This window comes from Apium graveolens, chromosome 5 (genome assembly GCF_009905375.1).
Source record: "Apium graveolens cultivar Ventura chromosome 5, ASM990537v1, whole genome shotgun sequence".
NCBI lineage: Eukaryota > Viridiplantae > Streptophyta > Magnoliopsida > Apiales > Apiaceae > Apium > Apium graveolens.
In genome coordinates, this window is record NC_133651.1 from 26,094,917 (window position 1) to 26,107,441 (window position 12,525).

A 12,525-nucleotide genomic window follows, 5' to 3' on the forward strand; every position below is an offset into this window, starting at 1 on the left:
GTTATTGGTTGAGCTTCAGCTGCCTGTAACCATTGGGAAATGAGGTGTGGTTGAGAAGTAGATGGTTGATCTATTGGGTTAGAACCACTTATGACTGAGGTCACAGTTTGACTCACAGATTGCTCTGTGGTTTTGATGGTTTATTGTTCCTCGCTTGTGGTAGGAACCTCCATTTGAATTGGAGAGGAGTTAGCTAGGTTACTGTCATGTACTCTAGCCTCAAACCCTTGCTCATTTTGCAGTGAGCTGGCACTTGAATGTGCTAAACTTGCCTCCCCTATAGCAGGGTCATTGGCAATTAAACTCCTATCTTCAATTATTAGTGCAATTTCAGCTAGGGTTATGAGGGGAGTTGTTCCTACTAGAGGAACCTCAAATTGAATTGGAGAGGATTTAGATAGCTCCCCCTCAGGAGTACTACCCTCAAACCTAACAACATGTGAAGGTTGATTTGCACATGAAGGTGCATTTATATCTATCATAGGGTCTTTAATAAAAATTGATAAAACCACTATGTTTTTGTTGGTGTCATCAAGGTCTACCCCAACAAGTAGCCTCTGACTAACTAGATATGGTTCCTGGGTGGTGATCATGGTTTCTAGAACTATGTCACTTGAGGTTGGCAACTCTTGAGAACCAGAATCAAGAGTCTCATTGTAGGAAGAAGAAATTTGAGACATAAGATGTTGAATATCAGCGTTGAGTGTTGGCAGCTCCCCCTGAACAGATGAGGGAGCTTCAAGGGATGTGCTCTCCTTGTGTGTGCCATCCTTATTCCTCCTTCCATACACTTGAATTGCTTCAAATGTTTGTGCAGACTCATTACAGGGTGCATTAGGGAGAGTGCTCTTTTCAACAGAGATATCATGTTGAGAGGATGCCCCTAGAGTCTGTTTTTGTCCCTGTTTTACAAATACATCCTTTTGAGAGGATGCATAGGTGGCTTGAGTGGTCAACTCAGTTTGTTTAACCTTCTTTGTCTTTTTGACCAAGGGTGACTCAGGTATTGTTTGTTCCTCACCACTCTCATTTATGATTGTCAGGTTTTCCTGTTTTCTCTTCTCTTTCACTACACCAAATATGGCCTATTGCAAGCACAAAATATAATTGTGTTGCAGAAAATGTTGCAGTAGAACAAATTTTTCAACTCTATTGCAATAATTTATAAAAGTGTTACATAAAATACGTAAGTGTTGCATGGTTAAGGTCCAATTTGAGAAAATTGTAAAACGTGCAACATATTTTAAATAATGTTGCAATAATAGTAACGCTTTTGGTCAAATTGACCGAAAACACAGGCGGGAACACTGAAATTGGGGATGGCGGGATACCAAAAATTATTTTACACTTTTATTTTGGCACCAAAAATTGAATACACTTTTATTTGGACAAAAATTCACCCCCAAATCTATTACACAGAAATTCACACCTCTCTCTCTCTCACCTCCCTCGCATCTCTCTCTCTGACCTCCCTCGAATCTCTCTCTCTCACACCTCTCTCATACCTCTCTCACATCTCTCCTTCACACACCTCTCTCACACCTCTCCCACATCTCTCCGTCGCAACTCGAAGCTCATCTCGAAGGCTTTCTCACATCTCGAAGGCTTGAAGCTCATCTCTCTCACTTGAAGCTCGATTGAAGCGCGATTAAACTCGATTAAAGCTTGATATAAGGTAAAACTCATCTCTCTCACTCTTCAAACACTCCTCTCTCTGATTATTTGTGAATGCATGTAAAAATTTTGTGTATTTTTTGTGCTTTTTGTGTTCTTTTGTATTTTGTTTTTGTTATGTGTTTTTGTAAAATTAGTAGGTTCTTGGTCTGACTATTTCTGAGAATTTTATTTTAATTTTTTGATGTTTTAAAGTCAAAATACCCTGTTATTTTAAGTCAAAAGTGCCCTGTTCTTGGTCTGATTTTTTGTGTTCTTGTTGTAATTATAAGTCAAACTGCCCTGTTCTTGGTCTATTTTTTTGTTCTTGGTTCTTGTTGTTGTCTGATTGTGTTGAAAACTTAAGTGAATTTTATGGTTTTGTTTCAAAAAATTTATGTAGAAAATGGATGTTGAAGGAGAGAAATGGGTAACACTTCCCAAGTACAGTGATAGATATAGGAAGGGAGTTGAAGCTTTTGTTAACCAAGCATTTTCCCGATATACCATAGGAAACGAGCTTAAGTGCCCTTGTAAGAAATGTAATAATCGTTTTTGGAGTGGTGCTAAGGCTATACATGAACATCTAGTCTGTAATGGTCCTTGTGCCCATTCCGTTGAATGGATTTACGAGGTCTCAACCCATGAGATAGATAGGGTTGCTAATGAGATGGATATTAATATAGGTGTAGGTCTTGGAGATGAATTTGATGCTATGATACACAATGCATATGGTACTAATGACGTTACTGACCACGTTGGTAGAACAGGACTAAACGATGACACAAGGAAATTTTATCGCCTTGTTAAGGAGGGTGGACAACCGTTATATCCCGAGTGCAAACAATTTAGTCGATTAAGTTTCTTAGTTAGGCTTTATCAACTAAAGTGCATTCATGGATTTAGCGAATCAGGATTTAGTGACTTACTTGAATTGATAAAGGAGGTTTTCCCTCATGTAAATCTTCCGTCTTCTTTTAGTGCGGCAAAGGGTATGATTAAAGACCTAGGAATTGATTACCAAAAGATACATGCATGTCCAAATGACTGCATGCTCTTTTGGGCAGAAAACGAGAGGCTGGAGAATTGTGCTAAGTGTGGAACATCAAGATGGAGAGTAGTTGAAAAGAAGGCGAAGGCCAGGTCTGATGCAAACATAGAACTAGCATCGAATCCTAAAATCCCGGCTAAAGTGATGAGATACTTCCCTTTAAAGCCAAGGCTGCAGAGAATGTTCTTGAGCTCTGATTTCTCGAGCTCAATGACATGGCATGCTTTATTATGAAAGAAAGATGGATCAATGAACATATCTCATAGCACCTGGCCAGTAGTGCTCATAAATTATAACCTCCCCCCTGGTTAATCATGAAACCCGAAAATCTAACTCTTTCAACCTTAATCCCTGGTCCAGTTTATCCCGGTAATGAAATTGACGTGTATATACAACCGTTAATTGCAGAGTTGAAGGAGTTATGGGCTGTTGGAATAGAAACTTATGATGCCAGGTTAGACAACACGTTTAAGCTACACGCAAGCCTATTATGGATAATAAGTGATTTCCCTGGATATGGGATTTTATCCGGTTGGAGCACGAAAGGAAAGCTGGCTTGTCCTTCATGTCACTATGAGACCTCATCGACATATTTGAAATATAGTAAGAAGGTTGTGTATTTAAACCATCGAAAGTTTCTCCCTTCAGATCACAAGTGGAGGTCCGATAGGCGCAAATTTAACGGAGATGTGGAAATGCTATCATGTCCTGATATATTAAGCGGAGCAGAGGTTGAAGAACTATTGCGTGGTTACAAAAATGATTTTGGGAAGCCGGTGAAAAGAAATAGAGGAACATCAGATTGCCCTTGGAAGAAGAAGTCCATTTTTTTCGAGCTACCATATTGGAGCAATAATATGGTTAGGCATAACTTAGATGTTATGCACATTGAGAAGAACATTTGTGACAAGATTTTGGGGACTTTGTTAAATATCAGAGGCAAGACAAAGGACCATCTTAATGCTCGTCAAGATTTGGAAGAAATGGGGATTAGAAAAGACCTTCACCCTGTCAAATGTGATGATAAACATGTTGAAATTAGGGCATCTAGTTTTGATATGACCAAAAAAGAGAAAGAGATCTTCTGTTCAGTTCTAATGAATGCTAAGCTACCATACAGATCTGCATCAAATATCAGCCGGTGCGTTCAAATGAAGGAGCGAAAGATATCGGGTTATAAAAGTCATGACGCGCATTTTATTCTGCAATTTCTATTACAATTTGCTGTCGTAAAAACTCTGAAACCTGAGGTAGCAATTCCATTAATGAGGCTGAGAGCATTCTTTAGAGGCATATGTGGAAAAGTCATTAAATTAGAAGATGTTGAAAAATTGCAGAAGGAAATAATCGAGATACTTTGTGAGCTTGAAATGATTTTTCCACCTGCATTTTTCGATATAATGGTTCACTTACCAATTCATTTGTGCAAGGAAATAGAATTTGGTGGACCGATGCACTTAAGGCGGACGTTTGGAATTGAACGGTATTTGTGCAAATTGAAGTCACACGTTCGGAATCGGAGTAAACCTGAAGGGTGCGTAGCAGAGGGCTACTTGGTAGAAGAATGCCTTACATTTTGCTCTAGATTTTTTGATGAGCAGTCTAAGAGTGGGACCGATACCAAGGACAGTCATACAGATGGTGGATATCCTATCGGGTCTCGGAGAAGCAGAGAAGGAAAGTCTATACATCTGGACAACAAGACATGGACAAATGCTCATCGGTACATATTATTCAACTGTGAAAACGTGGAAATCGAAAAGCTAAAAGAGTAAGTTCTAATTAACAACCAAAAATCAAGATTAATTAAAAAAACTTTAAGAAATTATAATATTGTGCTAACTTGCTGCTAATCCAATTGTTGTGAACACCATACCCTTGTTCAAAAAGATGACAAATTAAAGAGATATAAGCGTGAAAGAATGCATACAACTGACTTTCAAAAGTTGTTGAAATATGTGGTTCAAAAAAGAGATGGAATTTCACTGGAATTGTCCTCGTTGGCAAGGGGCCCTCTTCGTTCGACAAAGAGATTTACAGGTTACAATTTGAATGGATATAGATTTCACACCAAGCTCAGAGATAGTAGGTGTATGACGCAAAACTCTAGTGTGTTCCTCACTGCCTTAACCACCAGTTTTGCGAGTGCAAAAGATAAGAACCTAATAGTTGGGGATGTGGGATACTACGGTGCAATTGAGGAGATTATTGAAGTGGACTACTGGGGTGCGGTGTCAGTAGTACTTTTTAGGTGTTGTTGGTACCAAAAAGCTGGGGATTACTATGGGTTAGCAAGAGTGAACTTTAGTAGGTTATGTCAAAAGGAAGATCCCTTTATCCTCGCTACACAAGTACAACAGGTCTTCTATATTGAAGATCCCACTGAAAAGAATTTGCAATTTGTTCTTCAGAAATATCCAAAGGATCAATACTCTGAAGTAGAAGAAGTGTCTGACATAGGTTATATCCCGCGAGTTGACATACCTGATACATTCACTTGGTCCAGAGATGATGTCCCGAAAAAATAATTCCCTGTTACACCTAATGAAGACCTGAATGATATTGATATATGACATTGCACTGATTTATAATTTGTTTATGTAATTGGTACTTAGAGTTTGCTTTGTAATTTGTTAGTTGAATGACTTGGTCTGTAATCTATTTTGAACTTGAGTTGGTTTGTAACTTGAGTAGTAATTTATTTGGAACTTGCGTTGGTTTGTAATCTATTTGTCTATTTTTTACATGAGCCTCAATTAGTTTCTTGTTTTTTTTTAATTTGTAACATCTAGGACTTGTATTTATATCACTGACAATTCGTTTGTACTTTTTAATTTTCAGGATGGCAAGTACAGATTATGTTCTCAGGTTCTTTCACAAGGGAACTTTTACAAAATCCAAATATGTCGGCGGGACCTGTAAATTGATTTCGGAGTATGTTGATGCAGACCGATTCTCGTACACGGTTCTGATGGAGTATGTGCTAGATGTGCTGAAATACAAGGAAATTGGTGGTATTTATGTGAAGAAGGTTCCTTCAGGTTGGCACTTGATTCAGTCCGATGCTGACTTAACTGCATTCCTAAGCAAAGTTGAAGGTGAGAGGTTGGATTTTTATATCGATGATGTGGTTGACCAATCTATAGAGGCTAAGCAACAGGTTCTGCCCCATGTAGTTGTGCGACCAAGAACACAATTTTTTGAAGGTAATAGATTTTCATGTTGATGATGCATTCAATTTGTGCATATTAAAATGTTACACATTGTTAAACTGTTATTGCACCAACAGGTCTACAAGCAAAATGAAATTTTGTGACAGTGGATGCCCTGCAGAAACAGAGGACAAGTCGCCGATTGGCTCTTGAAAATTTGCAGGTAATTTTTCTTTATGTTTTCATGTAATTACTCTTATCAGTTATGCCTTGGATCTAATTATTATTTGATCCCTTTTTTTAGGTAACAGATTATGAGAGGAAAAGAATGTTGCAGATTGAAGAAAATAAAAAGAATTTGAAGGAGTTGGGAATTAATGCGGAGAAAGATAAGAAAGGCACAAAAATCACTCCACCTGATGATGATGAGGAAGTTGATAGGGAGTACATTCCCGAACATGAGAGCTTGTCCGATGCAGAAGAAGAAGATGTGCGAGTTGTTACAAAGAAAGCTGAGCAAGTTGGTAACAAGAAAGCAAAAAATAAAAAGGTGACCATTCCGGTGAAAAGACCGAACACACGTTCAAGGGCCACAACTCCTACTGAACCCACTAAAAAATCACCCCAACAACCAACTCGAGAATTAACCCCTCCACTGCCACCTCCCCCTCCCTTACCTGAAATTACATCACCATTCTTCCCATTGAAAGTGGCTCCTGCCAAAAAATTCAATAATTTAGGAATTGGTACGATGGAAGCTTATGTTTTAATGAAAGAATGTCAAAAGAACCTTGAAAAAGAGGCTAGGGGATGCTGGTGGTCAAACATCTGAGCCACAACCTGATGAGGAACTGAGTGATGATAATTTAGGAGGTCAATTTCTATTTCTTGATTTTGGCTTAATTCTATTGTTAATTTTTTTCTTGATTTAATTGGCATTCAACTATTAATTAAGTGTTTGGTAATATATTTAGGTGCACCCAAGAATAGAAAGCGTCGAGGACCTACACTCATGAATGACGTTTACAGAAGAAGGCCTGATGAAAGAAAGGTCATTAAACTGAATTGCGAGCTTCAGGCCATCGCTGATGATGACAAGGTCCTCTCTGAATTTACCAACTTTTTAGGTACGTTGGCTAGGCAGTCTGTCCCACTTGATTGCCTCTCTTGGCATAAATTTCCTGAACAACAGAAGGAAGAGCTCTGGAGTTTTGTTAAGGTAAACCGAAAACATAAACACGATAATTTACTATGGTATATTTTGTACTGTCTTTAGGTTTAGATCGAGTTGCACTAATTTTAACAAATTTTGCTAGTCAAAATATGATATTCCTGAGAAAGGAAGGACGTACACATTGCGAACAATTTGTGCTTTGTGGAGGCTGCACAAAAGCCGATTTAAGAAGAACCATTATCTTAAGTATGATAATGACGAGGACAGACTCAAAAATAGGCCAAATGTTGTTTCAGTCGAAGAATTTAAGATTTTACTTAAATACTGGGGGGATAAAGACGTGAAGGTATGCATTTTAAATATTGAACAGCTAGCTAGTACTCTACATCATGTTGGAAATTAATTATTTGTTTGCACATTATTGAATGATCAGGATCGAGCTCAGAAAAATGCTAAAAATCGCAAGTTAATTGTCGAAACGCACACTACTGGTCGTAAAAGCTTTGCATAAATTGGGGAGAAAATTGTATGTCCATAATTTATAAAATCGATATTTTTTTATTATCTATTTATGATTTCATAGATTCACTTTTTTCTTGTGAATTTTTCTTGAGTTCTTGGTTTATCTTTGTAGAAAGCAAAGAAAAAAATGTCACCTAAGCAACTAGCTCCCAAGGATGAAATTTATGTGAAAACCCGTAAACGAAAAGAAGGACGCGAATACATGGTAATTTAAATTACTCATTTTCAGTTACAGGGAGCAAGTCATTTTAATTTTCATTTTTAAGCTACGGAACATGATACTAATATTTTATACCTATTAATTTGGTAGACTACATTGGTTGCTGAAGATGGCAGTGGGGACCAAGCCGGTAAAAAACCAAGTCATGGACCGAATTGGCTTCTTGGCAGATCGGGGAAATGCAGAAAAACAAAGAAGGCTCAACAGCTAAAAGATTTAGGCAGTACTGTGCCTACTGATGTCACTGACTTGAAAAACACAATAAGGGAGGAACTCATGGCTGAAATGCAAGAGATGATAGATAGAAAGGTGTTTGATAAAATGACCAAAGTGGTGGCAAGACTTGGAGAAATCAATCCAGATTTCAGCAACATTGATGTTCAAGAGCTTTGTGCTGCTGCTACGGATGAAAGCGAGGATAGTGATCATGGTGAAGAGAATTTGGAGGATGACAATCAGGTGGACGGCGAACAGGATGATACTGAAACTGTAATTTCTGATGAATGATGCTCAGTAGTTTTATTTCTATGTGAATACTTTGGGTACTTGGTCTTTTGATATTTTGGTCCAACAATATTGTTGCTGATGTTTAGACTATTATCAGTACTTGGTTTGATATTTAGACTATTATCAGTACTTGGTTTGATGTTTAGACTATGATGCAGTATGTGGTTTGTTGCCACTTGTTATTGTTGGATTTGCTAAATTGCAAACTGGAATGTGTTTTCAGGATTTTGACAAGTATAATTTGTCAGGTTATTGTAATCACAAACAGCATATTGCAGTTTTACCATATAAAAGTGTTGCACAAAAATGTTGCCATATACATTTAAAGTATTACACTAGGAGATAAAAATGTTGCAAGCACATGTTACTAAAAACCCAAAATTTGTTACAAATAGTATAAAATATTAAAAAAAATGTTACAACAACTCGATTTTGTAACATTTTAAATATAAAAATGTTACAATAAAGTGTTGCAAAGTTCTATTGTAACACCCTTAAATGTTACAAAAACAGAAATAAGTGTTACTAAAACTCCATATTTTAACATATTTACATATTAAAATGTTACACAAAAGTGTTACAAGATCTATTGTAACAATTTAAAAATGTTACAACTGTAATAAACAAGAAAGTGTTACAACAGACTAAAATTCGTTACAAAAAGGGTCTATGGCAACGGCCGCAAATGCAACGCTGGTTTTTGGCAAATATGTTACCATAGATTCTATTGTAACATATATTGGGTCTACCACAACGCTTTTTTGGTCTTGCAATAGGCCATATTTGGTGTAGTGTTTACTCACTTCACTCTTTTGAGAGGATGAAGTGGTTGGTTTACTAGCTTCTAGTGGTATAGAAGAAGTGGTCTCAGCTTGGGAAGGCCCCTGTTGGTTGTCCTGTGTTTGTACTTCCACAGAGACAGGAGCCATAGTTGTACTATAGTTAGCATTGCTTCTCATATCAGGCATAGGATAAGGGTAAGTCTTAAACCTCTCCATCATAAATGGAGTGACTTTAAGACTCACACTTACATTATTCTTTATAGTAAGTGAGCCAAATATAATTTTGGATACTTGCTTACAATTGCCTATTTTTGTATTATCTATACCATTAAGTAAATGAATGTATGAAATTTTATGATTTAAAGTAGACATGATAAACCTAGGAAAGAAAATTTCCTTACCTCTTGCACCTAGGGGCATTATGAGACTAGTGGTAATTTCTTCCAGGATCAATAGACCAACATTCAAGTGTCTATTATGGGATGTGGAGAATACCAGCTTCTGCACCACACTTGATATGTTGTCATATCCTATCTTTCTGCAGGTGAAGGCCCTCACTATAGATTCAAACAAGAAAGACCATTCCTTCCTCAGGTTTGTTCTGTTCAGACTTGCTAGGTTGATTCTTCCACCATAGTTTATGAAATCCATGAACTCAGTTAGCTCATCCTATATTGGCACCTCCACCAGATTTTTAGTTGGAAGACCCAAAGCTACATTCACATCTAGCTCATTGAACTCTATTTATTGGCCTCCAATTGAGAAATTCACCACCATAGATATAGAGTTATCATGCATATATGTCCTTACCACAGATGTTGTCCAGAACTCATGCAGGATGTTGAGTGGCATTTATGACACTTTATTACTCTCCGTAAAGCTTTGAATTGGTGTAAATATACTCAATTTATTGGTGTTTTAATGTGTTTTCTAGGTTTTTTGCATTTTTAGGCATTTTCCAGATAATCAAGTGAATTAGCATTATTTTGGTGCTAATTTGGTGTTAAGAAGGTGTTGGAATAAAAGCTCGCGAAGACCAGCTTATTGCAGCAAGAAAAAGAAGAAAGATGATTTTTGGCAGAAGCCCAGCGCTCCCGCCTGATCAAGCGCGCGACCGTGCCCAAACTACAGAGAGCCAGCGCGCCCGCGCTGATCAAGCGTGCGGACGCGCCAGGTCGGGTTTCAAGAATCCTTTTTTGAATAGAAGAGTGCTTTCTGGACTTCTCTGTTGATCCGGGCTGCTATATAATCATAACTTTAGGTCATTTTTCATAACTTATCAGAAGGAGACATAACAAAGCTTAAGGAGAAGACGACAAGAGACCTATAACACAATTCAACAAAGGCGAAGATGATCTAGTTTATTCTTGTGAATCTTTATTTTGATTTGTAATCTTGGATGCTCATTTCTTGTTTTTTTGAACCTATACTCTTGTGTTAACTTGGTTTTATTATTCGTTATAAAGACTACATTTATTATACCATGCTTTCATCGGAACCCACGTTGATGATGAGTCCGATAATGGGCTAATCGTTATCGTGGGGTTCTAGCAGATTTATTTATGGATTTCTTTAGTTGATTTGTTTCGATGCCTTAGTGTGTGTTAATTGATTGATATCCTAGTATTGGTTGTGCTTATTCGTCTTATGAGCGTCGCGAACTTATAAAATAGTGTGTTAATCTTTAATGAAGTAAAAATGAATTTAAGGGTTTAGAACTTGCCATGCTAGCATAGGTTCATGTATTTGTTATGCATGATTTGTAGGTAATTTTAACCATCTTACTTTCCCTATGTAATCAAGGTAGATAACTTGTGCTTAAACCGATATATTGTCAAATTCTATAGACATATAGGGTCTCAATATTACTAGTGTCTATTCAGCTTCTATCTCTTTTGTGGATGTCTGGTAGTATGGTATTCGTGCAACGAAAGTTGGCGTTAATCAGTTTCGTATTATATGATTAGTGTCATCACCATTACATGCTAAGGTTAAGAACGAAAAGGCTATTGAATGAAGTATTTAATGAAGTTAGGATCCCATGTTTGTTATATATATTAATTCAATCATTCTTATTCTCTTAGTTATAATTGTTAGTTTAATTCTTAGTATAAACAACCTCAAATTGTTATTCGTCTTAGCATTGAATAATAACCATACATTATTGCTTAAGTGCATAAATTATAAAGTTAACCTTAACAGTCTCTGTGGGAACGAATCTGATTTAAATCTTATACTACTTGCGAACGCGTATACTTGCGTGTAATTTTAGCGCATGTTTAGCGACTAACAAGTTTTTGGCACCGCTGCCGGGGACTCGGTATTAATTTTTAGTTTATGTATTTTCCATCAGTGGTCGTTAAAGTTCATTGACTCAGACATTGTTACTTATCTGTTTCCTTGTCTTATTTCAGGTACTCTAGCGAGGGTGTATGCATACGCGTTCGCGGTCTCGTAAGAGAACTCTAGATAAAGCCAAGGAAGAAGTTGTGGTGGTTTGAAGGGAAGTTTTTGAAGAAGAAAAGAAGGTAGAAGAAGAAGAGAAAGTCGATGAACCAGTTTTAGTAGTGATGGGAGATCAAGCAGAAAATCCTAAGGCTTTGATGGATTATTCTCAGCCTAAGATCAATGACATTCAGTCAAGCATCATCAGACCAGCCATCAGGGCTAACACTTTTGAGATCAAGTCAAGCACGATTCAGATGATACAAAACTCAGTTCAGTTTGGGGGTTCTCCTACTGAAGACCCCAACATGCACATCAGGGATTTCATCGAGATTTGTGACACTTTCAAGTTCAATGATGTGACTGAAGATGCTATCAAGATGCGACTCTTCCCATTCTATCTGAGGGATAAAGATAAGTGTTGGTTACATTTTCTACCAGCAGGGTCTATCACCACTTAGGAAGATCTTGCTCAAAAGTTTCTCACTAAATTCTTCCCTATGGAGAAGACTGCTGCAATCAGGAATGCTCTTACTCAGTTTGCTCAGCAAACTGGAGAATCTCTGTGTGAGGCTTGGGATCGATATAAGGAGAAGCTAAGGAAGTTCCCACACCATGGCATGCCTGATTATAAACTATTTCTACAATGGATTAGGTGCTACTTCTAGACCCATGCCCGATGCAGCATCAGGAGTAGCCTTGTGGGCTAAGAGCTATGATAAAGCTTATGAATTGATTGAATTAATGGCTTCCAATGAATACTAGAATTCTTCTCAGAGATTGACTCAGGGAAAAGTAGCCGGAATTCTGGAGTTGGATACAACAACTGCTATAGCTGCCCAACTTAAAGCTTTGACGATGAAGGTGGACACTTTGGCTAATTATGGAGTTAATCAAATTGCTAGTGTCTGTGAGCTTTGTGCTGGCGCCCATGAGACTGACCAGTGCGCAATTTCTAGTGAATCAGCTCAGTTCGTGAGCAACTTTCAGCGCTCGCAGCAACCTGTGCCAGCCACTTA

General features: G+C 37.6%; 2 protein-coding genes and 1 non-coding gene across 3 annotated transcripts; 2 read left to right on the forward strand and 1 right to left on the reverse strand.

Moving 5' to 3' along the window:
- Nucleotides 1-2,059: 2,059 nt before the first annotated feature.
- Nucleotides 2,060-2,938, forward strand: LOC141659930 (uncharacterized). Its single transcript, XM_074466870.1, has one exon. The coding sequence runs from the start codon at nucleotides 2,060-2,062 to the stop codon at nucleotides 2,936-2,938; it is 879 nt and encodes a 292-aa protein (XP_074322971.1).
- Nucleotides 2,939-3,018: 80 nt separating this feature from the next.
- On the forward strand, nucleotides 3,019-4,479 carry LOC141659931 (uncharacterized). Its single transcript, XM_074466871.1, has one exon. The coding sequence runs from the start codon at nucleotides 3,019-3,021 to the stop codon at nucleotides 4,477-4,479; it is 1,461 nt and encodes a 486-aa protein (XP_074322972.1).
- A 7,542-nt stretch (nucleotides 4,480-12,021) lies between these two features.
- LOC141663110 (small nucleolar RNA R71) lies at nucleotides 12,022-12,128 on the reverse strand. The gene has a single exon (XR_012551195.1). It is a non-coding gene; the product is annotated as a small nucleolar RNA R71 (small nucleolar RNA).
- Between the last annotated feature and the right edge of the window lie 397 nt (nucleotides 12,129-12,525).

Excerpts from the sequence above, each read along its gene's own strand:
- LOC141659930 (XM_074466870.1), top strand. The coding sequence starts at position 2,060 with ATGGATGTTGAAGGAGAGAAATGGGTAACACTTCCCAAGTACAGTGAT.
- LOC141659931 (XM_074466871.1), top strand. The coding sequence starts at position 3,019 with ATGAAACCCGAAAATCTAACTCTTTCAACCTTAATCCCTGGTCCAGTT.